This window comes from Balaenoptera physalus (assembly GCF_965194825.1).
Source record: "Balaenoptera physalus genome assembly, chromosome: 16".
Lineage (NCBI taxonomy): Eukaryota > Metazoa > Chordata > Mammalia > Artiodactyla > Balaenopteridae > Balaenoptera > Balaenoptera physalus.
In genome coordinates this window covers 57,731,519-57,755,410 of record NC_138898.1, presented here as the reverse complement: position 1 = coordinate 57,755,410, position 23,892 = coordinate 57,731,519, and the positions used below count along the sequence as shown (strand labels likewise).

Below are 23,892 nucleotides of genomic sequence, written 5' to 3'. Positions count from 1 at the left end.
AGAGCAGGGGTACGGATGGCACATTTTCAATACAGGTTATAGCTGAATGACCTCAGGGGCATTGCAGAATGCAAACGATTTCAGAAATTTTCTTCTATACTCTTTCACACTCTAGTATTCTATTTGGTAATTCCATGTGCCCCTCTTTTATGGTACATGTAGGAGAATATCTCTAATAATACGGGTGTGTGAACAGGCGTGTAGATGTGCGTGCAAGAATATTTGTGTGCTTTTGTATATGGGTGTGCTTCGTGCGTATATATGCATGTGTGTGTGTTACTTTGAACATGTAAATGCATACGTGTGTGCATGTGTATACCAGGTACATGTGTATAAGTGCATGTGTGTGCATGTGTATATGAATGTAGATATTGTGCATATGATGTGTGTAGTAGTATGTGTCTGCACATCTGTGTGTATGCGGGCTCACGAGTCATATGTGTGTACATGCCTATGTCTGTGTGTATATTCGCATAAATTATAGCCAGACTAAGCAGAATCCCACATAATGATTGAACAAGCCTGACCTCACAGCAGCTCTCTGACTGCTATCCATTTAGTCATCTCAGAGAGAAGGGACTTCACAGGACGGGGTAAATAAAAGATCCCGGACTTTTCCAGAAGTTGTTTGGTTTACCTCGAGTGAAATATCCAGGAAAAGAAGCTCACAGCTCTGTGATCCTAGGAAACCGACTTAAAATTCCTAAGCATTAAAACGGGTTTAATGAGGATCCCATGTGGCCTGCGCGCCTCACAGGCCTTTGTGAAGATCCCAGGACATCTCAAGTACAAAAATGCGGGTTTCTAAGGTATGTTTCCAAAGGACAGCAGTTGTTATTAATAACCTTCCCTGATCTCCTCCCATGGAGTTTACAGATGATTTATGATTCTGTCAAATGCGCCCCACCGCTAATTCTCCACTGCGCCCCACCGTCAAATGGAGCTGCAGTCCTAACAGAAGCAGGACTTTGATTACCGAAGGATTCCAGCAGGTTTCAGGAGCAGAGTGGACCCGCAGGTAAGCCAAGCATATCGAGAGCCAAGGGGAGACACTTGACAACACACACATGCGCACACGCACACGGCAGTGACACTGGTTTGCTGGAGAACACTGCAGTGTGCCTCTCAGAGCTTTCCAGAGTTGACTGGCTAAACCCCAAGTACCATCATCTTTAAAAACGGGGCAGGGATTTCACATGCTAAGGAGGTCAGTAGGAATCGCTTTCAGCTGTTTTTATTTGGATCGAAAAGGGGCTCCGGTTCACAAGAGCACTTGTCAAGCAGCGTCAAACCCTAATCCGAGATACCGAGGTAAGTGGCATCCTGAGCTAGGCTTTGATTTCTCTTTCAACATTTCCAACATAAAAAGATACTGCCTGTTGGGGGTCGGAAGGCAGGGCTGGCCTCTGCCAACAAGACTGGGCCCAGAGCTGATCATTCAGGCCGATCAGATCAGTGCTGTCCATTCCTCCAAGACGTCACGCTGTCCATTCCTCCATGACATCACGCCCTTGCAAGTGCTGGTCCTTGTGCCAGGGAAGCCTTATCTCCTGATAACCTCATCCAAAAGCAGAGCACCATTCAAGAGCCAAGTTAGAGAGGAAACACACGGGCATCTGGGTCACAGCCTCAGCAGTCAGCAGCTATGCGCCCTGGGACTAATGACCTAAGCTATCTGAGCTTCACTTCTTCATCTGTGACATGGGGAAAGAGGTAAGTGCCCACATCAAGGGAGGACTGAGTTAGGTGATGTGTGCAAAGCGATGAGCAAGGTAGTTGCCAATAAAGTTCTAATTAAATATCACATCGCTATGAGCTTTATCCAGTGGCCACCCCAAGTGGAGTTTTTCCTCCTTCCTGTGAACACCAGCATCACATTTTCCGGTCCTCGAATCCTCACTTGGTCCAACAATTTTAAATATTGGTCAAATATTAAAGGCATTTGTGTAGGCAGCTCATTTCGCCCTGAAAGTTGCACCCAATAGCTTACTCGACATTCTATCCCACTTGATGGCCAACACATTGCTTTTCACACTGAAGATGTAAGTAAATATCTATTGAGTGAATATTGCCCATAGTTTAAAGGGGGGGTTGGCCATTAGTAGGTGACAGAAGGTGACACAGAGCAATTCTAGGTAGAATCTTCATCTGGTTATTCAGCATCAATGGCTGTTGTCAATGGGGGGAGGGTAAGATTCGAAAACTGGACCCTGGGACTTCCCTGGCAGTCCAGTGGTTAGGACTCTGAGCTTCCATTGCAGGGGGCATGGGTTCGATCCCTGGTCAGGGAACTAAGATCCCACAAGCCACGTGGTGAGGCCAAAAACAAACAAACAAACAATAAAACCCAAAAAACCTGGACCCGGACTTAGGATATCAGTGCAAAAGGCTAGACAGAATGTGATGCACATGTGAACAATATATTAATATTTAACCAAACATTAATACACACTCAAACATGGGAAGGGATGCCTTTCTCTAAATATTTGTAGAGGGGGACCCCATCTGTGTCTGCTCTTCTGTGAATCATGGAGCAGACATTGGGGGCTGTTCCAGGGGGCACAGGACCAGGAGTGGCTGAGGCAGCGCTCTGGCTGAGAAAAGGGCCCCTTCTTTCATCAGGACAAGCTCTTGTGCACGGTGGCCAGCTGCGTGCCTCCACGGCAAGCCTCTTGGCACCAACAGCTCCCAGAAGTGAGTCAGGAACAGGCCCCGATGTTTGCCTTAGGCTTGTTCAGCCGGGTGACCTGGCTGCCACGCTCTGCCCTCCACCACGGACCACGGAAAATTACTCAGGGACTCTGACATCCCACGTTTACAAGACAGAGAACCAAAGGGAACGTGTGATGTGGCGTCTCATTTGAACAGACGCAAACAAACTGACTGATGAGCCCTATTCCTCTGCTGTTGAAAGGCTTACTACACTCCAACCACGGTGCTGAGGCTCAGGGCAAGTCCACCAGCCAAGGCTGCCCTCAGGGAGCTTACAGGGAGGCACAAAGCCAGGTACACTGATGTAAGGTGGCAGCCGCGAGAGCCGCTGCAGAGGAGGGGAATGATGGCGCTCTGACCTGGTAATGGAAGGAGGAGGGCTGGCATCAGAGGCAAGGGAACCCCAGCGAATGGCCCAGAAACCCCAGCGCCTGAGCTAGTTCAAGAGGAACTAGGGAGGAAAAGCAAGCCAGGCCAAGGGAACAGCCGATGCAAGGTCCGATGTCTAGAGGGTCCAGGGCATAATTTCTAGTTTGGGGGCGTTCAGAGGCCCAGCCAACTGTGGTGGCTTTCCTAAGAAAGGAAGTGGAGAATTCTAGCTGCTCTTACAAACCGCCCAGGGTAGGGACTGCTGGTTTTCACTACAGGCAACACCTGCACAGTTTGGAGAGAAACGAACCAGAGGGTGAGTGATCTACCTTCACAATGACTCCAAAAAACTAGGAACCAATACGGCCATCACTGGCCGCATGAAATGAAGCCACTTGATGGGCTGCGAGTTTCATCACAATACTGTGTGTTTTTTTCCTAAGTCATAGCACGAATATGATCGCCACGAGCCCTCACACCTAGAGAGCGATTCCTCTGTGTCCATCCCTAGTCTGACCTAACTATCATTATCCCACCTAATCCTCAAAATACCCCTATGAGACAGATAATGTTATTATAGCCTCTTTGGACATCAAGAGAGTGAAACAGAGAGACCTAGGTACTGACGAAGAAGCTGGGATTCTAGCCCAGGTTGTATTGGCTTCACAGCCCAAATTTTTAATTGCCATGGCAGGCAGCAGTGGTCAAACTTCAGCAGGCATCAGGACCACCTCGAGGGCCTGTTAAAACACAGATGGCCGGGCCCCATGCCCAGCCCAGAGGTTCTGAATCAATAGATCTGGATGGCGGGGTGGGGAGGTTGGGTCTAAGAATTTGCATTTTTAACAAGTAACGGTATGCTGACGCTGCCGGCCCTAGGACTAATAGGCTTATTGCCCTATGGAGCACCAACCTCCACGTGTCGTTTTACTTTACATTTGAGACAACTCTGAAGGTCAGCTTCCTAGGTCCTATTCTAAATAGGAGCTGGTTATAGGCAAGCTCTTAGAAAGTCCCATGCTGGTTTTCAAGAATGGATCCAAACATTTTTTTAAAATCCCACTAAACAGGTGCATATGTGAAGGGAAAGGAAAGCAGAGGATGATGTCTAATGCGTAGCTATCGATAAATTAGCCACATCCCAGTACAAGAGAAGAGAGTTGCCATCATGCATTGAACAGGTGCAGCCTTATTTTAATGCAGAGGCGGTCTGTCTAGCCATGCAAAGGTAATTGTAATATCTTCGGAACTGCAATATGCTTTTGCAAGAGCGTAATGCAAATGCACATCTCATTTTCTTAGAAAGGTAATAACAGGAGTTAAATATCTGAATGAATGCAAGCAGGGAATGATTGCACTATAGCAAATTAGTTTACTTTATAAAAAAAGGAAAGAAAGAAATCATGCGATGCCCAAACTATACAATCTGTTTGTGTAACATAATATATCCCAACCACAAATACATTCTTGAAGGAAAGGTTATTTAAAGCTGCTTTATCTTACTGCCCATTCCAAGTGGAAAATAATATTTTTAATGCATTCAAATCTAGTTGTTTTTGAAAGGATATCAGGTGGGTCCATAAACTCACTGGCATTTGTATAGAATTGCGCATTGTATGTACACTGACATTTTCCTGGGGAAAATATGTATTTTAATTAGATTATCAAAGGCATCTGTGACATCCCACTTTCTCCCCCCAAATTTAAGAACCACTGACTTAGAGTGTTTGTCTTTAAATGCACTCAATTAAGAGGCTTTTTTTTTTTAATGTAAGAGGTTACATTTTAAAACTGGCTGAGAATTTAAACAAGAATTCACGGCAAAACCAAAAACCCAAACAGCTAAAGAGAATTCTGGAAAGTATTCTGGGGCTAGGTGATGATGACCTAATGTTTATGTTCATCGAGAAACTTCCCAAGCATCAGATAATACAATCTGAGGATAAGACATTTATAAATTAAAACCAAAAATCATGGTTGATTTACAGAAGGAAAGGTTTGCACACACTGTTCTAAAGGCTTCTTCAGGACCTAACCTGAAAGCACTCCCAAAGGCTCTGTGTATGGGCTTCATTCTTGCACTGACCAACTGTAAGAAGATTTTTCCTGGGATACCACCGTATCTTTCTGGTACTTAGAGTAGCATATTCACCTCAAAATATTTTTCATGGTAACTCTGAGAAGTTGTACATACATGTGACATAATTAATGACTTGAGAAAGTACAGAATGTCCTGCTCAAAAATATCCAGAGAGCCAAGATAAAAACCCTATAGCAAATGCTGGGTGCTTAACTTAGAATAATGATAATAATTTAAAAAATCTCCTATGGTTCTCTATATCCCTAGCCCCATACAATATGATTGGTACATAGTAGGCACTTGATAAGGTGCTGTTAATGAATTAATTAACTAATTAAGAACAAGAACTTGGTGAGGCCAATCTCATAGGGTTTTGTGGGGAGAGGACTGAGGTTTAGTTGCTGCCCTGTAACATCCGATGTTGTACTGAGTCTGGTGTATGTGTCTCTGACGCTTCTACCTTCCATCTTCATCCACACATCATCGGCCTGCCAGCTCCCTTAGATGACAACTACCCAATGGGTAATTCCTCCCAAATATGAGTCCTAGGAAGACACACTGGACATGGTAGCCGTTTATCTAAACAGACTCCAGGAGCAAATGCAAGGAGAAATACGGACGACTTGGTCCATTTAGCTCTCCCTGAGACTGTTCACTAGTTAATATTTTATTTCCGATCTACAGATTCCATAAACCACTGAAGTGCCTCTGTCCAAAGGCATCTCTGTGGCTTATGGGGATGGAGGTCTGTGACCTGTAGGAGTCCCCCAGCCAGTGGGTACGTGACCCATGGAAGGAAAGCTATGCGTGCTCAACATAAGCCAAAGGGGACCCTTGAGAAAGAGCGGAGTATAAAAACTCAATCACCACATCAACAGCAACAACAGTAGCTACAGTTCACGTAACACGTGCCATTTGATGGAACTGATTAAGTTGTAACCTTACCTGCATCTCCCTGTTTCATCCTCTATCAACCCTACGGAGGCAGGTGTAGTCTTCACTCACCTGCTAAGGCAACTGTGGCTGCAGAGATTAAGTCAGCTACCCAGGGCAGTATGAGATAGAAGAGCAGGGGCCAATCTCATCTGCCCCACAGTCTGTGTCTTTATAGGGTTGTAACAATCTTATAGACTGTGTAGACATTAGCTTTCTGACTCATCGCCCATTCTCACTCAGTTAGTGCTGGCAATCACTAAGGGGCTGGTTGGCCCAGTCTAGGGCTTTCCTCTCATTCCTGTGATCCTTGGTCCAAGCAGAGCCTTCCCCCCGCCACCAGGAGTGATCATGAATTAATGTCCCAATAACTTTCTATTTAGCTATGTGAGAAAGAGGAGATAGGGCTCTTCATAACCTACATTCTTTACTTGCTGGGAGGAATTTCAGAAAATATCAGGACGTGGAGGGAAAAAGCAAATCAGTAAAAGGAAATGTAAGGGCGTCCTTAGTGAATCCTCCTGGGTGACCATCTTGACGTGGGATACTTCCAAGGGTCACTCAAGGCTTCACAAAGGTGGCCTTGGAGGTTCTGTGGATTTTTTTCAATCTTTCAGAAAAAAAAAAAAAAATGGAAGGTATACATGGACATAGGATAAATGACACATTCTCCTTTGCGATTTTAGTAACAGTGTATTCATATTGGATACTTCATGGAAAACAGAGGTTTAGGATGACAATGGTGACAATGGGAAAAATAGATTCTTCCTTAATAAATGCAGTTTCTTAGGTGATGGCTTATAAAAAGATGGGGACCCCTGAGTATGAGGGAGCATCGCAGAATGAGAGCTTAACGTGGCAATTTAGGAAATGATTGGATTTTTCCTGGATTTTCTTTCTTTCGTTTTCTTTTTTGGTTTTAAACTTTTTAAATTAAAAAAAATTTTTTTTAACTGAAGTATAATTGATTTACAATGGTAATGATTGGATTTCTTCTCTCTCTGGAAGCTTTCTGGAACCCAAGCTGGTGCCCACTCAACACCCTATCTTATCACGTATCACATTTGTTGAAATCGTTAGCATCTATGGTGTTCCCTGTGCCTGACTGTAAGAAACTCCTCCAAAGGCGCCATTTGCCTCAGCATCCTTAGCGTAAGACAGTGCATCGAGCTGAGAGAAGCAATTAAGCTGAACTGGACTGGAGGAAAGACAGTCAAATCTAGAAATCAGGAAACTAAAGGACTCTGAAGACAAACAGCTACAGGAAATGCACACTATTCCCGGGACCGCCTGAATCCTGATAATGTCATCCTGGAAACAGAAATGGGTTTCCAACCTCTCTGCTACTTGCTTCCACTCAACATAGATCAGGGCACTCTCTACTCCAGCCAATGTCTGCACTGTGTCCTGCTCAGCTCTTTTCCTTTCCAAGATGGGCTGCCCCTCCCCCCATGGACTCCTTCAGCCTAAGCCAATGAAGGGAAAGGAACCTTCACTGAAGATGCTGAGTTCACACTTTTTCATTTGGTTTCAAAGCACTCCAGGCAGTTTGTAATCCAGCAAAACACCCAGGCAACTAGCTGAATTTCCTCCTTTTCAATCTGCTCTTATAGAACATGCAGACATGGACACACACACCCTTAGCCCTTCTGAATTTCTTACTCTGCCCGTCTTGAGAATTTTCTCTTCCTACTAGGTGTGGTTTCAGAATTCCAACCATAATATTGCCAGTGAAGAGGCACAATTCACCATTATAACCAAAATGATTAGGAAGATCACTGGAATATTAAAATGAAATCATGTCCAAAGCAGTCACCAACAACGTGCTTCACCGCTTGGAGACGCCTGGTTCTCTCCCTGGCGAACACGGCATTAGTTATACCTGGTTATTGCCAGCAATGAGCAAGTTCATTATAAGTTAGCCAATTTCAGTTTTACAGCAGGTGCGTTACTCTGAGATTTTTATAAATTGTTCACATGAGGATAAGCCATACAATTTTATTTTTTTCTGTTCAATATAGTAGTGATATACTGAGGGTACATAGACCAAAAAGCGACAATTACCACCTACTAAGGTAAGATAATGATTTTCAGACAAACTAATGTGATATAAACATGCAATGTTGCATTTACGGCTTATGAATCTTGCTTTCATGAGCCTAAAGGGTAACTTATTTTTTCTTCATAACTCATGATGTGACCTTGGGAACAACAAATCTTTGTTTCTGCCTTTTTGAATCTAAAAATGCGCTCGACACTGTGGGCTGGAGATAATGGTCACACTATCGATGATTCCTACAGTACACGGTCAGATATATAAGGCTTAGGCCCTGCAGATGCATTGTTTTGGAGGGTTGGGAGAATTTAAGGCCGATTCATCCTTGGTTCGTTATTACCCTCCACCTTTTCGGTAAAAAAGTAAAAAAAAAAAAAAAAAACTTTTTAGAAACTTTTTTGCAGTAGAAGCTCAGAATTGCACTAAGAAGCTCAGAATTAATCCAACTCTAATGACAATACAAGAAATGATGGACATTGTCTTATTTCTCTGCTTTTATTTTCCCTTCCTGATGATTTCATCAAATTTCACTTCTTAATATTCTTAACTTTGTTTCACTGCATTTGTTTTTAAAACACTTCAAATGTTCTACTTGGGAATGCGTGAGATATGAATAAATAATGAACAAAGAGTGTTTCCCTTTGTCATCAGAATAGAAGTGATCTAGGCTTATTCAGGTTTTCTAAAAGATGGATAAGCCACAGAGCTATAGCAAATGCATTTAACCCTTTCACACAGTCCTGAATATAGCCAGATTCTTTCTAGAGACCAGAAAGCCAGTCTCCTGGCCAGACTGTGCTGGGTATAGCGGAGTTTTCCTTTGAGCGGTACTATTGGCATTTGGGCCCCGTAACTCTTTGTGTTGGGGGGTGTGACGGGAGGCCGTCCTGTCCTGTGCATTGTAGGATTTTTAGCAGCAGCCCTGGCCTCTACCCAGTAGATGCTATCACAACAAACAAAAATGTCTCCAGACATTCCCAATGTCCCATGAGGACCACTGCCTTAGAAACTTCCCTCTCTCCGACTCCAGGGGGCCAGAATGTTCTAGGAGGATTCCTAACAGCGAGGCAGAAAGGGTAGCACTTCAAGAAAGCAGCCCATTACACCAGTACCAATTTTTTTTTCTTCAGCATTCACCACCATTCCTTGATATTCACTTGGCAATAGCAAAGTCCACGTACAGAAAGACCAAACAGGCCTTGGGGAACAAATCAATCTGCACTGTCCTCAGAGAGGGAAAAGGGAAGGCAAAGGCCATTTTGGAAAATCCAACTAAATGAGTCACTTCCAATTTCTTTGAACTTCAAGAGTTCGCGTTAGACTCGACACCTAATTTTCTCTTCTGGGCCAAAGATTCATTCACCTTGAAGCACAAGATGTCTTTGGGGAGGGGGACAAGACCGCCCCAGTTAATTGTACGTTTGAAACTCTCCTGTCCCTCCACCGAGGGATTCAAAGGGCAAATGTGATCCAACCTCCTTAATCACCAGATGTTTGCAATCATCAGAAAGACGTCTTGGGCTGTAACCATTTCTCTGTTCTCCAGCATTCAGTCTCAAAGAGAATTTACATAACAAAATGTGACATGTAGAATGCTTAAAGGCACCAACCATGACAAGACGAATTACACTCATTTTTCAAGACTCTTTGCAAGGTGCTGCACAGCAAGCGCGCGGGCTGCATGCCGGGCGGTTCCGGGGGGGCGGTCAAGGCCGGCATGCGCTAGATCGCACGCAAGGGGTGCTGGTGCGGGAGGCCCGCCCGGGGTCGGGGGGCTGCCCCACTTACCCGCCGTAGGCCGGGATCGGGGGCGGGGGCGCCGCGGCCCGGAAGGTGTTGTACACGGTGCGGCCGCGGCCTCGCAGGTGCGCCCCTCGGTAGGCGGCCGCGGCGGTGGCGGCTGGATACGGGAAGCCGGGCACTGCGGACGACGGGAGACAGCAGAGCTTTCAGAGGCACTCCTGCCTTTGAGGGAACCACCCGCCCCCACCCCCACACCCCCGACTCAGGACCCTTCTCCCCGCAGGCCAAGGCTGGACACCTGCCCCCCTTCCTTCCCAGAGTCAGGCTTCCAAAGGCGGGCAGGAGGGAGGAGACCAAGGCCTGATTCCAGAGAGGATGGGCTAGTTCAGCCCGTGGTCCCTGTGCCCAAGGTCAAGGACAGACCTTCACAAAGCATTCTTAATAACGGGAGAAAAGCTCACTGCACAAACTTAAATTTTTAAAAAGGTATTGCAACAGATTGCAAGATGTGTGTGCAGTGCGTTCTCAGATCTACCTATCACCCATCTATCCACATGCATACATATGCACATATGCATAGTGTAACGTACGTGTGGATAAGCACACACTATGCATATGTGGATATGTACACATACATCTGTATAAGCATGTGTGCATGTGAATATATGTATACATGTGTATATACAATATACCTGGACGTTTGTGTGTATATACATGTACGCATGCATATGCGTATGTGGATATGTAAATGTGCATATTTATATATGTGTGCATATTTATACAGTTATATATACAAATTCATATACATACATATTTCAGTGTGTTTGTGGTTATCTCTGGGGCTGAACTTCATAAGTAAATGTTAGTTGTCTATTCATAGCTTTTCCCCAACCCATTTTAATTTTTTTTCCTTATTTTCCTTTATGTACCTATATTGCTTGTTAAAAATTTTAAATTGAAATACTGCGTTCCTACAGACAAGTGCACACATCGTAAGTGTATGGACCTCTCAGGCTCCAAGAAACAAATTATTACGAAGGTCCCATCAGCCCCCTAACCATTTATACAGCTTATAAAACCATTTCTACCACGAACATAATTGCAGAGAAGTGTGGGAATTCGACTCTGAAGGAAAGGGTTTGGGCAGGGTTTTCCTCCCTGGGGGAAGATTCTCTGAGCAGAATGACTTGGTGAGGAGTCAGCAGGGAAAGTAAGCCTGATGCTTGAGATCCCTGATAATTCTTACGGCTTCCTCTGCCTGGGGTGTCATTCCTCCTAGGATGTCTGCAAATCCTCACGCATCAGGGCCCCTGAAGCCTTCAGAACACCACCTCTGCCTTCCTGCTCTTTCTGTCACTGAATCTCACCGCTCTCACCATGCTGGCCATGCCTGTCCCATCCCACTTAGCAGCAGGCACTGTTGCCCACACTGAATCCTGTGGAGGGGATGCTTTTTTAGGAAAATACTGTCCCAGGACCTCTATATTAAAGGCTCAGAAAGTCCTAAGGTAAGGGGAGTGCATTAACACCATTAACCCAGAACCCCCAAACTTCATTTTTCCAAAAACTCTAGTTTGCAGAATACCCAATCTCTCACAGGTATTGAGGGAAGTCAGTCATTTATTACCTTTACCTCTTCTATTCATCTGCCAGCTCCTTGAGGCCTCCCACCATATCCCATTCATCTTTGCATCTCCCTGCGCCTCCCCCACGTCAGCAGAAGCCCCCTGATTTTGTCCACAGTAGGTTCTAGATATTGGACACAGTAGATTCTAGATGACTTACATGCATGAACAAGTGAATGAACCGTGGGCTGTGGTCCAGCCAAATGATTGACAGACTATCCAGGGAACTTTCTCTCCCTGTTCCATTCTCTCCCCTCATCCTGCTTAACTAACAGGAGCTTTGAGGATTTCAAGAGAGAGGGAGACAGGTGATATGAACCAGGGTGGGATGGCTTTCCTCCCCATCTACAGCCCTGCCTCCCCTGCTCCATTTCCCCTGGGATTTCAGAAAGTGGTGGTAACAACAGGCAAGGCTGGGAAGGACACAGCTTCTCTTGGCATCATAGGACCATAAAGGCTCAGAGAGGCCTCACAGCCAAGGAAGCTCTTTCCCCAAGTTAACTCAGCATATCCAAGCTTCCCTCTGCCGGGATCTCTATTTTGCTGAATACCTAGCCTCTCACAGGGTGTTGTATTTCATATTATGTTAAACTTGCCTGCACCCAAACGGCTGAGAAGGGCTTTTCCCCTCCCCGCTATCACGTTCAAGAGTAGAAGCCCTCCACCCAGAGAACACACTGGTGGTTGCCAAGGGGGAGGGGGCTGGGGTAGGGATGGAGTGGGAGGTAGGGGTTAGCAGATGCGAGCTTCTATATATAGAATGGATAAACAACAAGGTCCTACTGCATAGCACAGGGAACTACATGCACTATCCTATGATAAACCATAATGGAAAAGAATACTAAAAAGAGAATGTATTGATATATATATATAATATATATAACTGAATAACTTTGTTGTACAGCAGAAATTAATGCAACACTGTAAATCAGCTATACTTCAATTAAAAAAAAAGAAAAGAAATACAGAGTAGAAGCCCTTCACCCCATCAATTCCCATTACTCCCAGAGTCCTTGGATAGAGTAGGTTTGCAGCTGCATGTGGGTGGCAAGGGGCGGGGAGAAGAAGGAAGTGGGATTTCCCACAGGAGCCATTCCCAATTCTATATTCATGGAATTGCATGGAGTGGAATATAACCCTTGACCCGGAAGCGAAGGCAGACTAGCTATCATCTGGAATTCTCTGTGTGTTCTTGAATGGCCAGCAGCTATCGGGTCTCGTGGATTCTACCATATCCTTCTGTGATGATGCTGGTAAATGCTAGGGTGGTAGAATCAAGCCAGAATGATTTTTATCTTTCTATTTATGTCTGAGAAGACCATCCAGGTTATTTCTTTTTTTTAATTGTCGTGCAAGACAAATCATACAGCAGTACTTAATTCTCAGCTTTCCAGCCCTCACCACCCATGTTTCCTGGCTGGTGTTTCAACTACTGTTCTTGACATTGCAAAGAGGTGTCAACCTCAATGGGAAAAGCAGGGAAATCCTAATATCGTAAAAGCCCAGGAGTCACGAGATAGGAGATGTTGGCTTTAGGACTTGGGAGAAAATGAGCAAGCGTGCCTTTGACTCCGGCGCTATCTTGTCACAGTTCAAATATTAAGTTTTCAGAGGAACACCTTGGATTTTGAAATAAAGCAAATGAAAAGTTCACAATCTGGCAGAACAGCTGGCTGCCTGTGTGAGGAAACACAGTAATTACGCTGACCCATTCATTATCGCTGGCTACGGCATGGAGTGAGCCAGACAAGATCCCTCTCAGCGACAAGCAGGTTTTACAATAATTCTTGGAGGATTTAGATGTTGAGATAGAACATGAAACAGAAGCTCAGCAGTAGAGCGAGGGGAACACAAGCTGCTAGAAGGGTAGAGCCAGGATGCCACTTTGTACCCCCTTTGCTGCAGGGAGAAAATATCCTTCTCGATGCAGGATAAGGGATATTTGCAGGTCTTAATACCAGGCTCTTTGGGCTGCTCCAAGCAGGGCACATTAGAGGGATTCTTATTTTGTTAAAGGAACAAGGGAAGGACTGCACATCAACTTCCTGGGAGGCCAAGTACCCTTAGGTAAAATAAGGAGGTTCCATTGTAACAGGGGCTTCATGGAGAAGGCACGTGAGTCTCCCAGATGGATGGTTTTCTCAGCTATCCCTTTCTTGTTGCCGTCTAGAGCTGGCCAAGGGGTCTCTTTAGGAAGTCTCTAGCTAGTCACCGTGATGGATGAATGTTCCTTTCTCTTTCCCTCTTTTCTTCCTCCCTCCCTTCCTCCCTTCCTTCCTCCAGAAAATAAGCAAGACCCTGTGGGGCTCCTGGGCACAAAAGCCTTTCTGTGTCCCCTTCCATGAGTTTCAACAGGCAGGTTCAAACAGTTGCTAATCAGGAAAGGGAGGGGTTGGGAAGACAAGGGAGGGGCAGTCAAGAAACAATAGTGCAGCCTTGGGGCAGAGTCCTGGTTCCCTCTCAAGGGATACATATAACAATATCTTTGAGATGTTTTGCAGATACAGAAACCCCTGCCAGGTGGGAGAAGTTAACTGTATGCTGCCCACAAGCACTAGACCCCAGACCGGTTGGAACCAGAAGGTTGATGATGCCGACTCCCACTTACCTCACCACCAACCAATCAGAAGAAAGTCCACGAGCTGATCACGCCCTCCTCTTTGAACCATTACTATAAAACTCCTCACTACCCCCTCCAGGTCGGGACACTCAATTTTGAGGGCATTGCCTGCTGTGGCCCCTTTGCCTGGCAAAGCAATAAAGCTATTCTTTTCTAGTTCACCCAAAACTCTGTCGCCAAGATTTAATTCGGTGTTGAGATACAGAGGCCAGATTAGGCGTCCATCCCTCCCTCCCACCCTTCCTCCCTCCTTCTCTTCCTCCCTTCCATTTATTTTCTAATCTCCTTCTGAAGAATGCTGCCATGAACCTTCCCGGGTGTACTAGCAATCAAGTAACTTGATTGATCAAGTAACAGAAGGAAAAAGACTCTCACCACTGCTAAAATGCAAGCTCCATGAGGGCAGTGCTCGCCATCTGTTTTGCTATTTGATTTAGAAAACTGCCTGACACAGCGCAGGTATCAGCTACCTAACACCATGCATGGACACCCTTTGATGGTGAACCCACGTTAGTCTCCTTCTTTCTGGGACAGTAGAGGCCCTTCCTCTTCCTCTCCCACCTTCCATAATCCAGTCCTTTATACAAAGCACCCTGCCCAAGATTTGCAGATAAACAGTGTGCAAATAACACACCGGATCTCACTCATCTTTATAAAAACAATCACTATGCCCATACTTAGAAGGTGCTGTACTGGCCCAAAAATAGCAACCAGACTTGGAATATGTGTGATTCTGATAAAAAGGGAGACAACTTGGATAAACCTACTGCACTGGGAATTACTGCCCACCCTCAATTCATTTAAATTCACGTTTACTGCTGCACCGTGTCGGGGTATGGAGATCGGTTTCTACTTCTGGGGGAAAAGCAGGGCTCAAACTTTTTCCCCAGACAGGTGATGCCTGTCTGGTCTGTAAAAGGAACTCTGTCACGTTCCTCCCTTCATGGAACCCCGCACAGCATTCCCTAGAAACCCAGCAAATCTCAGTCTCTGCATGCAATATATGTGTGCAACAAGGAACAATGGAAAATAGCAATCGTTACAATGCCTAACTCGCCTGACTTATAGCCGTGCCTTCTGTTTCTCCCCATCTCCATTAGAGGACTTTTCCCCGATGGCTGGTTTAGGACAGCGTGGCTCTCTTCTCTTGCCAAATGGTCAATTTCAACGGCAAAAAACCCACAACTGTTTGTCAAGCTTCCTTTAGACTCACATGGGATGGCAGGAACTGATTTATTTATTTTTACTTGCCTACCAGGTGTGTTGGCTTATAGATCATGGTTAACTGCATGTGTGAAGCGAATACTTAAGATGATTCAGATATAGATTAAAACAAAACCAAAACGGCTTTATCCTTGAACCATGTAAAAAGAATGTAATAGGGAAGAATAAGTCTGACTCCATGCTAGATCTGTTTCTTTCACTTAAACCTTCGTATTCTATTACTTTTGCTTCGATTTAAGAATGTTGTCTAGAGCCCGAAATAGACAGGATAGCCCATTCTCAAGGCTCTGACTTTTCAGGGTATAACACTTTCCCATTCATATAGAGATAAAAAAGTTCAAAACAGAGAATAACATTTGTCTTGCTGGAGGTTTACAGGAACATCCTGACCTGACCTGACCTACCCGACAGCTACAAGAACAAAGGATTCTGATACCAAGAAGTCTGCACCAACCAGCCACGGCCCTCCCTCACCTTGGCTTTGTTGAAACCATTTGGGGAGTTTGGGGTTTTTGGAGCCACCCCTCTCCTTGCATGTCCCTGCAATAAACCTTCCTGTGCTCCAAACTCCGACATGTAGGTATTGTCCGGCCTCACTGTGCACTGAGCACACGGACTTGGGCTCAGTAACAAGAAGACATCTTAATTATGTGCTTATATTTCAGTGTGACACGTCTCTTTTGCTGAGCTATCATGTCCTCTATCAATACCCCAGTTCAGGAGTTTGGATCCAGGAAGTGGGCAATAAATGTTTAATAAATCCAATGCAAAATGCCAGGTGGAAACTCACAATGTCCCCTCCACTTCTGAGATGGAGTAAATCAATGCTAATAAAAGCCATCCACCTGTCACCCTCTCCAATATTTGTAAATGCCTCTTTGTTAATTAAAGAACAATGTTAGAAAGAAAAGACACCAAATTAGAGGCATTTCTGAAGGCCAACGCTGGAGTTTGATTTTTTTTTTTTTTTCCAGTTGAACTTCAAGTTAATAAGCATGTAAACAGACCATCAATGGGGAACAATGGAAAGTATTCAGGATGCTTTGTGGATACCAAATAAATCCTTAGTTCTTGGCATGAGGCAGACAAGGGACCGAAAAAAAAAAACATAGGTTCATTATACTGGAAAGGTTTCCTCTTAAACCTGATCCAGCATGAATCAAAGTGAAAAATCTGGTATCACTGCAACGAAAATTGGATTTAACTCATAAGCTAAAAATGAGTTTCTCTCAAAGAAAACACGGCAAGAGCTTCTGGAGCAAATACCAATTGCACATCTTGTTGACACATCAACACCCGCAGCCCACCCACTCCCAACCTTCAGCTAGATTTACATCCAGAGCATATTGGGAGGAGGTTAGCAGAGTAGCCATCTCAGTTCTCGGCAATAAGGAGTTCTCCGCCAATGAACTCAATGAAACGGAAACTTTAGGAATGTAACCAGAGGCGTGCTGTGAGGTGCTCAACTATCAAGGCAAATCAACATTTTTAAACAGAAGATGTGTGGGTGTATCAACCCCGCCCAATGGGCCATTTACCAAAGTGTCAACTGCTTATTGCCTGTCTCCCCGAAAAGACAAAGCCCCCACCTCCCACCTCCGACGAGCTCTGCGTTATGTATTTACGGTGAGGAACACGTGATCGCCCCACCCCCGCCCCACTCCCGTCTCGTTTACGAATGTGGTGCTTACCTTCGAAAATAAACACAAATGAGATCATCTCAGCAGCCCGGAAATCCCAAGAGAAGATACACAAAACCAGTGGAAAATACTTGAGGGTTATAAACTGCATATTAAAGTTTTAGAGCTCTGGGAGAGATGGAAGAGTAGCAGATGCAAAACCCGACGGGGGGCAGATTCTGCATCAAAGCCATAAAAATATACAACTGCTTTAACGGGCAATTATTCTTTGCATTTGTGCACGGGTTTGAATTTGCATGAGGTTGCCCGATGCCCTGAAAAGGTGTGCCGTTAGGATGGTAGGCGGGGGGAGCTCTCTCTTTGTCTGTTCTTCCTCTCCTTTGCTTCATAATTGCCACCCTCCCCCTACCCTTGAAATGTTTTAAGACAGAGATGTTCATGCTCATTTGGGGTTGAATTGTTCCGTGGGTAATTTACAGTAGGAAATATTCACTTACACAATTCTGGGAGTGCAGACGCTGTTTCAACAGCAGGTTCACGGTTCTGCAGGATTCCCCTTGAGGGAACTCCCGTTCCATGAGCTGGACCATAAATTAAGACGTGGCATAATAGGTAACATACCGAGGTGAAATAAATAAATTGAGCCAGCTATAGCTCAATTTCACAGGCACAGCACTGTATGATAAACCTCACAATGCATTGTCCAAAAAAAAAAACCCAAAAAAACCTGATGATTTTTTCCAAATGGCAAAAATGTTTGCACATTTTTGCAAGACAAATCTCAAAGAAAGGTACATAAAATTGGTTTGTAGCACAGAATTTATACACAACTAGGTCACTGTCTTTAAATGGCATTAAATGGAAAACGTAATATGATGGACCATATTTATTTAGTTCTAGGTCAAAATCAAAATGGAAAGGCTTTCAATTTGGTTGAAATTTAGTCATTTCAAGGTTTGGGGGTAAAAAGGGAGTGTTCCATCCATTCAGTCAACTACAAAAAGACCAAAATGGCCACTCAATTTGTTGGACTCTCTGGTTCTCATATGCACATATATTTATCCCTGAAATGCACATTTGGGATCGGCTTTTGTTTCATTTTAAAATGCATGTTGATATTAAATACTGCTGTTTAGAAGTGAATAAATCTACATTTTGGACAAACAGTTCCTTATAGGACATCCTTATTTGAAATGCATTGAATAGGAAAACAAAAATTTCTAATTAATGTACAAGTCTAATCACCATTCTCCACATGGAAGAGTAATTTTTCACTGTTCATTTGCTCGGTTTAATCTCAAAACTGACATAACAGAAATGCAATGTCCTATAAATCTCCGCTCATTTGTTTCTTTAATATTCATATTCCATTGAACTGCAGCTGCTTGTTGCTGCAGCCTATTACAACTTATGAAAGTGTCGATAAAAATATTATGAAAGGCAAGATGTGTTTCTTCCTGGCTGCATGTGCCATTTATTTGGGGAAAGACAATAAATGGCTCCTGGATTGCCCCACCCCCCACCCCCCCCACCCCACCCCCGGCCTGCTGCTTGGTGGGTGATTAGTGATTAATTACCTGGCAGCAAATTGACATGGCACGAGGAAATTGACACAGCCCTGATTAATTAACTTTTTATGGGAGGTAGTTACTCACAAAACATTGTGCACCATAATTGAAATCTCTTTACATAACGTCATGGTACAAAAGTTTTAGTCAAATCCAAATTAGCCAGAAGTTTCTAGGCTGTTATAGGTCTGATGAGGATGCAGCGAAGGAATTGGCAAGAACTTGAACTTGGAGAGTGAGGCATATTTTTGAAAGGAAAAAAGATGGGGACATTGTGCTGGCTTGATTGCCCAAGATGAATTTATTGGCCTAACTCTTTACTGTACGAGGCTAAAAGGCCTCATTTTCCTCTAGCCTCCTCTGACTACTGCTTCTCAGTGATAAAGATTCTCGCCTTTGTCCAGTCCCTAAACATCGATTCTCTAATTCAATTCTTGGTTCCAGCATCACTTCCTCCTTCAAAGGCTTTTCCTCTCAGTTTTACCCCACACTTCCCAACACGGCCACTGTCACCATCATACCACTCCTTTTTTTCCCCTCCACTTACCATCTTATTTCTACCACCTCATCTGATCGCAACTTCGTTATCTATCTCTCTTTTGGGGTGTCCTGAGGACTTCATTTTGGTCCTTACTGTGTCTCCAATCCCCAGAGGATTACCTGGTCCCAGGTAACTGCTGAAATGTTTATTCATTATATCGTCAGATAAACTGAGGATGCCATAGTAGGTCCGTTACAGGGGAAAGATGATTGACAGTTCTTGAACCTGTGAGAGTTGCTAAGGTGCTGCTTACGAAGGATGCCTATTTTAAGAGAAACTTTAATGAGGACGTTAGTGGTGAGTGACTCTGGACCTCACTTGTGTAAAAGTTCAGGCTGTGATAACTGAAATAATCCAAGCAAAGTCATGATTACAGTTGGCATAATTCCATCCTCTGGTACTCCATTATCAGATGGAGGAGATTCTACTGTATGATGAAACAGCTGCTAGCCACTAACCCACAGATTAACTCACAAACTCTTCACAAAACCACACGAACCAGTTCTTATTTTGATCTTCACTTTCCTGACGGGGAGATGAAGATAGAGAGCAGCTCAGAAACTCTCCAATGATCTGAACCCAGGCAGCCTGACACTAGACCTGTCATCTTATCTATTACACAAGACAGCCAGAACGAAAGCATTCCATGTCATCTTTGAGCCAAAACTGTCTACTTCCACTCTCCCCACGCTGCTTAGAGGCTCTCAATTTGTACTTCCCTACTAGTGTCTGGACAAGCTGCTCCACCACCTCCCTCTATCCATACCACATCCAAGAGAACCAGCCCCGATTCATCATGGACAGAGTTAATTTGCAGGGCAATCTGTTGACAAGCCTCCCTGAGACCTTGTTGGGGGCCAAGGGGTAGGGGAGGGGGGCAGGTGCCGTTTCTTCCATTCTATATTTATGTTCTGAGATTTCAAGACACCTGGAAGGGCTTTGCTCCTTCTCTGCTAATCGGATACAAGCCATGGGGATCACTCCTGATTTATGTTCCTGATGAGTCCAAGGCAAGCTGTTTTCCTTCTCCCCTGGGGTTGATCTCCACATCTGGATGTGAGCTGGCATCAGGGGGGTTGTATACAATCCCCAAATGTGGGGGAAGATGGACCCTCCCAGCGGTGGGGACCTGGATTATAATAGTATATGGTGTTATATACACAAACCGAATTACCGTCAAAATAATGAGCTCCTTATGACTAAACTCAACTAGAAATTTTCTCCAAGATTTGGCAGATGCGAATAGAAACTTTCAGGATATTTGGGAATGTTGCACTTTCTTCTGTATACAATCTATTGGTTAATACCGTTATCAAATATCACTTGACTCACAGCTTGGTTGGAAATAGTCTCTTCCTTGGAAAGAAATGAGTCATCTAGGTGTAAAAAAAAAAAAAAAAAATGCAATGCAGACACAGGGATGTACCCTGAGCAGTGAGATTGTTTTTCCCAAAGCAGACATGTTTCTGAACTTAACAAATTCAAAAAGCCACAACAAATCCCCCACACAATGCTCACGCACATGACTATTCTTTGATCGCTTAGGTCTTTGGGATTTTGAATGAGGACAGCAGCCTCGGTTTTTATCTGATTGCCACGTGATTCCTGCTTAGCTCCTGAACTTAGCGGTTGTCTCTTTTCTCCCAGGTTACAAATGGTTCATTTAATCCAACAGACATGTGGGAAGTGCCAGGGCTGCTGAAATGCGCAGTGATAGGCTTTTTCTGTGCAAAAGACCTATTTGTGATCTGTCTACTCACAGGTATTGACATTACCCCTGCGGGCAGGATCTTTGTAACAGTTCATTCAGCAAAACGAGAATGAATCTCCATCTAGGAGTGTTTAACTCGGCAGGACCTCAGAGGGCATTTGCAAAAGTGCTTTCTGTCCTTTGAAGGAACATCGGAGACAAACAAAGCCATGAGATGCTGAGATCTATTGTAATTTGGACGAAGCAATTTACCATCATCTATGCGTTTGACAAAAACCTGTACCGGTGTCAATGTAGCTTTTTTTCAGGCAGCCGTGGAGAAAAAAAAAGGCTAATAATTTATATAAATAATTACTTTATCGAGTGCATACACACAGTAAAGGTTCAATTGTTAAATGATTCACGATCTATCTAACAGCTGGCTGAAACAGCAAGCTCGGTGAATTGCCTCTCCAGGTAGGAAGGAGGGCAAGTGAGATAAATGAGCTTCCCTATGCTGGGCCGGATTTCCCATGGTTCTCTAGGGCTGCTGGGGCTCCATGAACATGAGACCCCCGGAGGGAGTTGGCCGTGGCTCACGGGATAGGGATGCAGTGCAAAAGCATCGTTCATTTCACTTCCAGCCATCACTGTGGGTAGAGCTGGTCGGTTTGTGTTGAGGCCCATCTGATCTTGAGAGCCAGCTTCCAGACTTGAAAACTGAGTCCTGATCTTTTGAGCAACACCCTGAGCAAACCTGGAGGACAGGTGCTGTCTGGACCCCGGGATCACCTCCCTGATATCCCAGCTGGAGCCCTCCCCAAACACCCACATAGAACAGACTGAAGGAAGACCATTCAGAAATGGTCCAGTTGTCCAGGCACTAGACTAACATAAACCTTCCAAACCAGCTTTTTTGGTGAACTTTCAAAAGTACCTGGAGAAGATGGCTTCTAAGAAAGAAAAGGAAAGAAGAGCCATTTGTTAGAGGAGCTGCAATGCCTCAAGCAGCCTGAGAGTCTTTTTACACAAGGATTTCATTTAATGCTCACAGGTAAGCAGGTAGTCATGAAGACGTTCATGGCAAAAAGACTTGGCCAAGGTCACACTGCTAGTGTACCATGACGATTAGGACCCAGCTCTGCCTGAATCCAGCTCTTCTCCTACAAATTTTTTATTGCTTCAGGAGAATTTTGCAAAACTAATACTGGGGACTAAGATTTGCTGACAAAAGAAAAGATCTTTGGGAAATGCTTCTTGGATCTCTATAGCAATGACCAAGGGTGGGGATGATATATATCCTTGGGCAGGTGTGCCCATAGAGGGGGCTCTTGTACGTTTGTTTGTTACACAAAAGGCAATCAGGTGTCAAGAGCCTACAGGGCATGCAAACCAAACCCAAGGAGATGGATCTAAAATATGTGGTGTGTTATTTGGTCCTGAAAATGGTCTTTTGTTAACAAACACTCCCCCCACCACCGAGTTCCCCAGTAGCAATAAAATAGCTCTTGGAATGTCAGTACTTTCACGTGAATGAACACATGATTTAAGACAGTGGTGTTTTTGGAGTTCTTAGTGAAGTTAAGTGTTTAAATGATTGTGTTTACATGAACTGTACCAGGCTCCTTCCCCTCCGGTGGGAGGTAAGCTCAGCCTCCTTTCATGCATCTTTGCACTGCATGGGGAGATTTGCTTTTGAAGAGAAATAAGGCAAGGGAAGGAGGGGGCCACCTCTGTGGTTGGACACGTTTCTATGCAAGAAACACCAAGCGTCCCTGCTCCAGGGCTTGAATTATATGAGTGTCATTGGTGGTTCTTACTTCCCTACTAAGCCAGTGGTCCCCAACCTTTTTGGCACCAGGGACCAGTTTGGTGGAAGACAATTTTTCCACGGATCAGTGGCGGGGGCAGGGGTGGAGATGGTTCAGGGGGTGATGCGAGCGATGGGGAGAGGCAGATGAAGCTTCGCTCGCTCGCTGCTCAGCGTGTGCTGTGTGGCCCGGTTCCTAGCAGGCCGAGGACCCGTACTGATCCGCGGTCCAGGGGTTGAGGAGCCCTGTACTAAGCTGCTCACTCCCAGCTGTGCAGACTTTGAGAGGGCTTGGCTCCCTTTGCAAAGCCAGGCTCCCTAAACACATGCACCTGCGCCCTTATCTTCCAGCAATCAAACAGGGTCTCATCTTTGGCCCCTGCAAATTTCATGTTCAGAGCTCTGAGCTCAGAAGAGGAGTTTCTTTTTCCATTTTAAATCCACATTAGAGAAAGACGAATATCATATGAGATCACTTCTATGGGGAAGCTAAAAAAATGATGCAAATGAACTTATTTACAAAGCAGAAATAGAACTCACAGACAAAGAAAACACACTTATGGTTACCAAAGGGAAAAGGGGGTAGGGGAGGGATAAATTAGGAGTTTGAGATTAACAGATACACACTACTGTGTATAAAATAGATAACCAACAAGAACCTACTGTGTAGCACAGGGAACTATATTCAATACCTTGTAATAACCTATAATGGAAAAGAATCTGAAAAGGAATATATATATATATTATATATATAACTGAATCTGAAAAATAATATATTTTATATATATATTATATATAATATATAAGTGAATCTGAAAAGAATACATATATTCTATATATTATATATATAACTGAATCTTTAAAAGAATATATATATAATTATATGTTTATATGTATATAACTGAATCACTTTGCTGGACACCTAAAATATTGTAAATCAACTCTAATAGAAAAATAAAAGTTTTAAAAAAAGAGTGAAAAACAAATATTAGTAAAAAAACAAACAAAGCCACATTAGTTTGAGAAAGCAAATAAAGTGCAGATGAGTGCTTAAACAATAAATTCTTCAAATAAGCTTTTCACCCACTGAAGAATTTCCCTCTGGCCTCTGCCGAGGGCTGGGGGAAGGTGCGCAGGGTCATGGTCGAGGAGGTCAATGTGGGCGCTGCACCAGGCTGTGTGTGGATCCTCTTAAGAAAAAGTACTTTCTGTCAAGGCTATCACAGGACTTGGGGTTTCCAGGGAATTCTCCCAGAACAACTGCCTCACTGCCTTCCAGAA

The 23,892-nt window shown here is 44.3% G+C and overlaps 1 protein-coding gene across 23 annotated transcripts in view; it reads right to left on the bottom strand.

Annotated features, from left to right (window-relative positions):
* RBFOX1 (RNA binding fox-1 homolog 1) overlaps positions 1-23,892 on the bottom strand; it is a 2,204,869-nt gene that overhangs the window by 48,076 nt on the left and 2,132,901 nt on the right. For all 23 annotated transcript variants that reach the window (XM_082429022.1, XM_082429011.1, XM_082429012.1 and 20 more), the window contains one exon: positions 9,939-10,071. In XM_082429022.1, the coding sequence (XP_082285148.1) occupies positions 9,939-10,071 (133 nt within the window). The remainder of the gene's footprint in view (positions 1-9,938; positions 10,072-23,892) is intronic.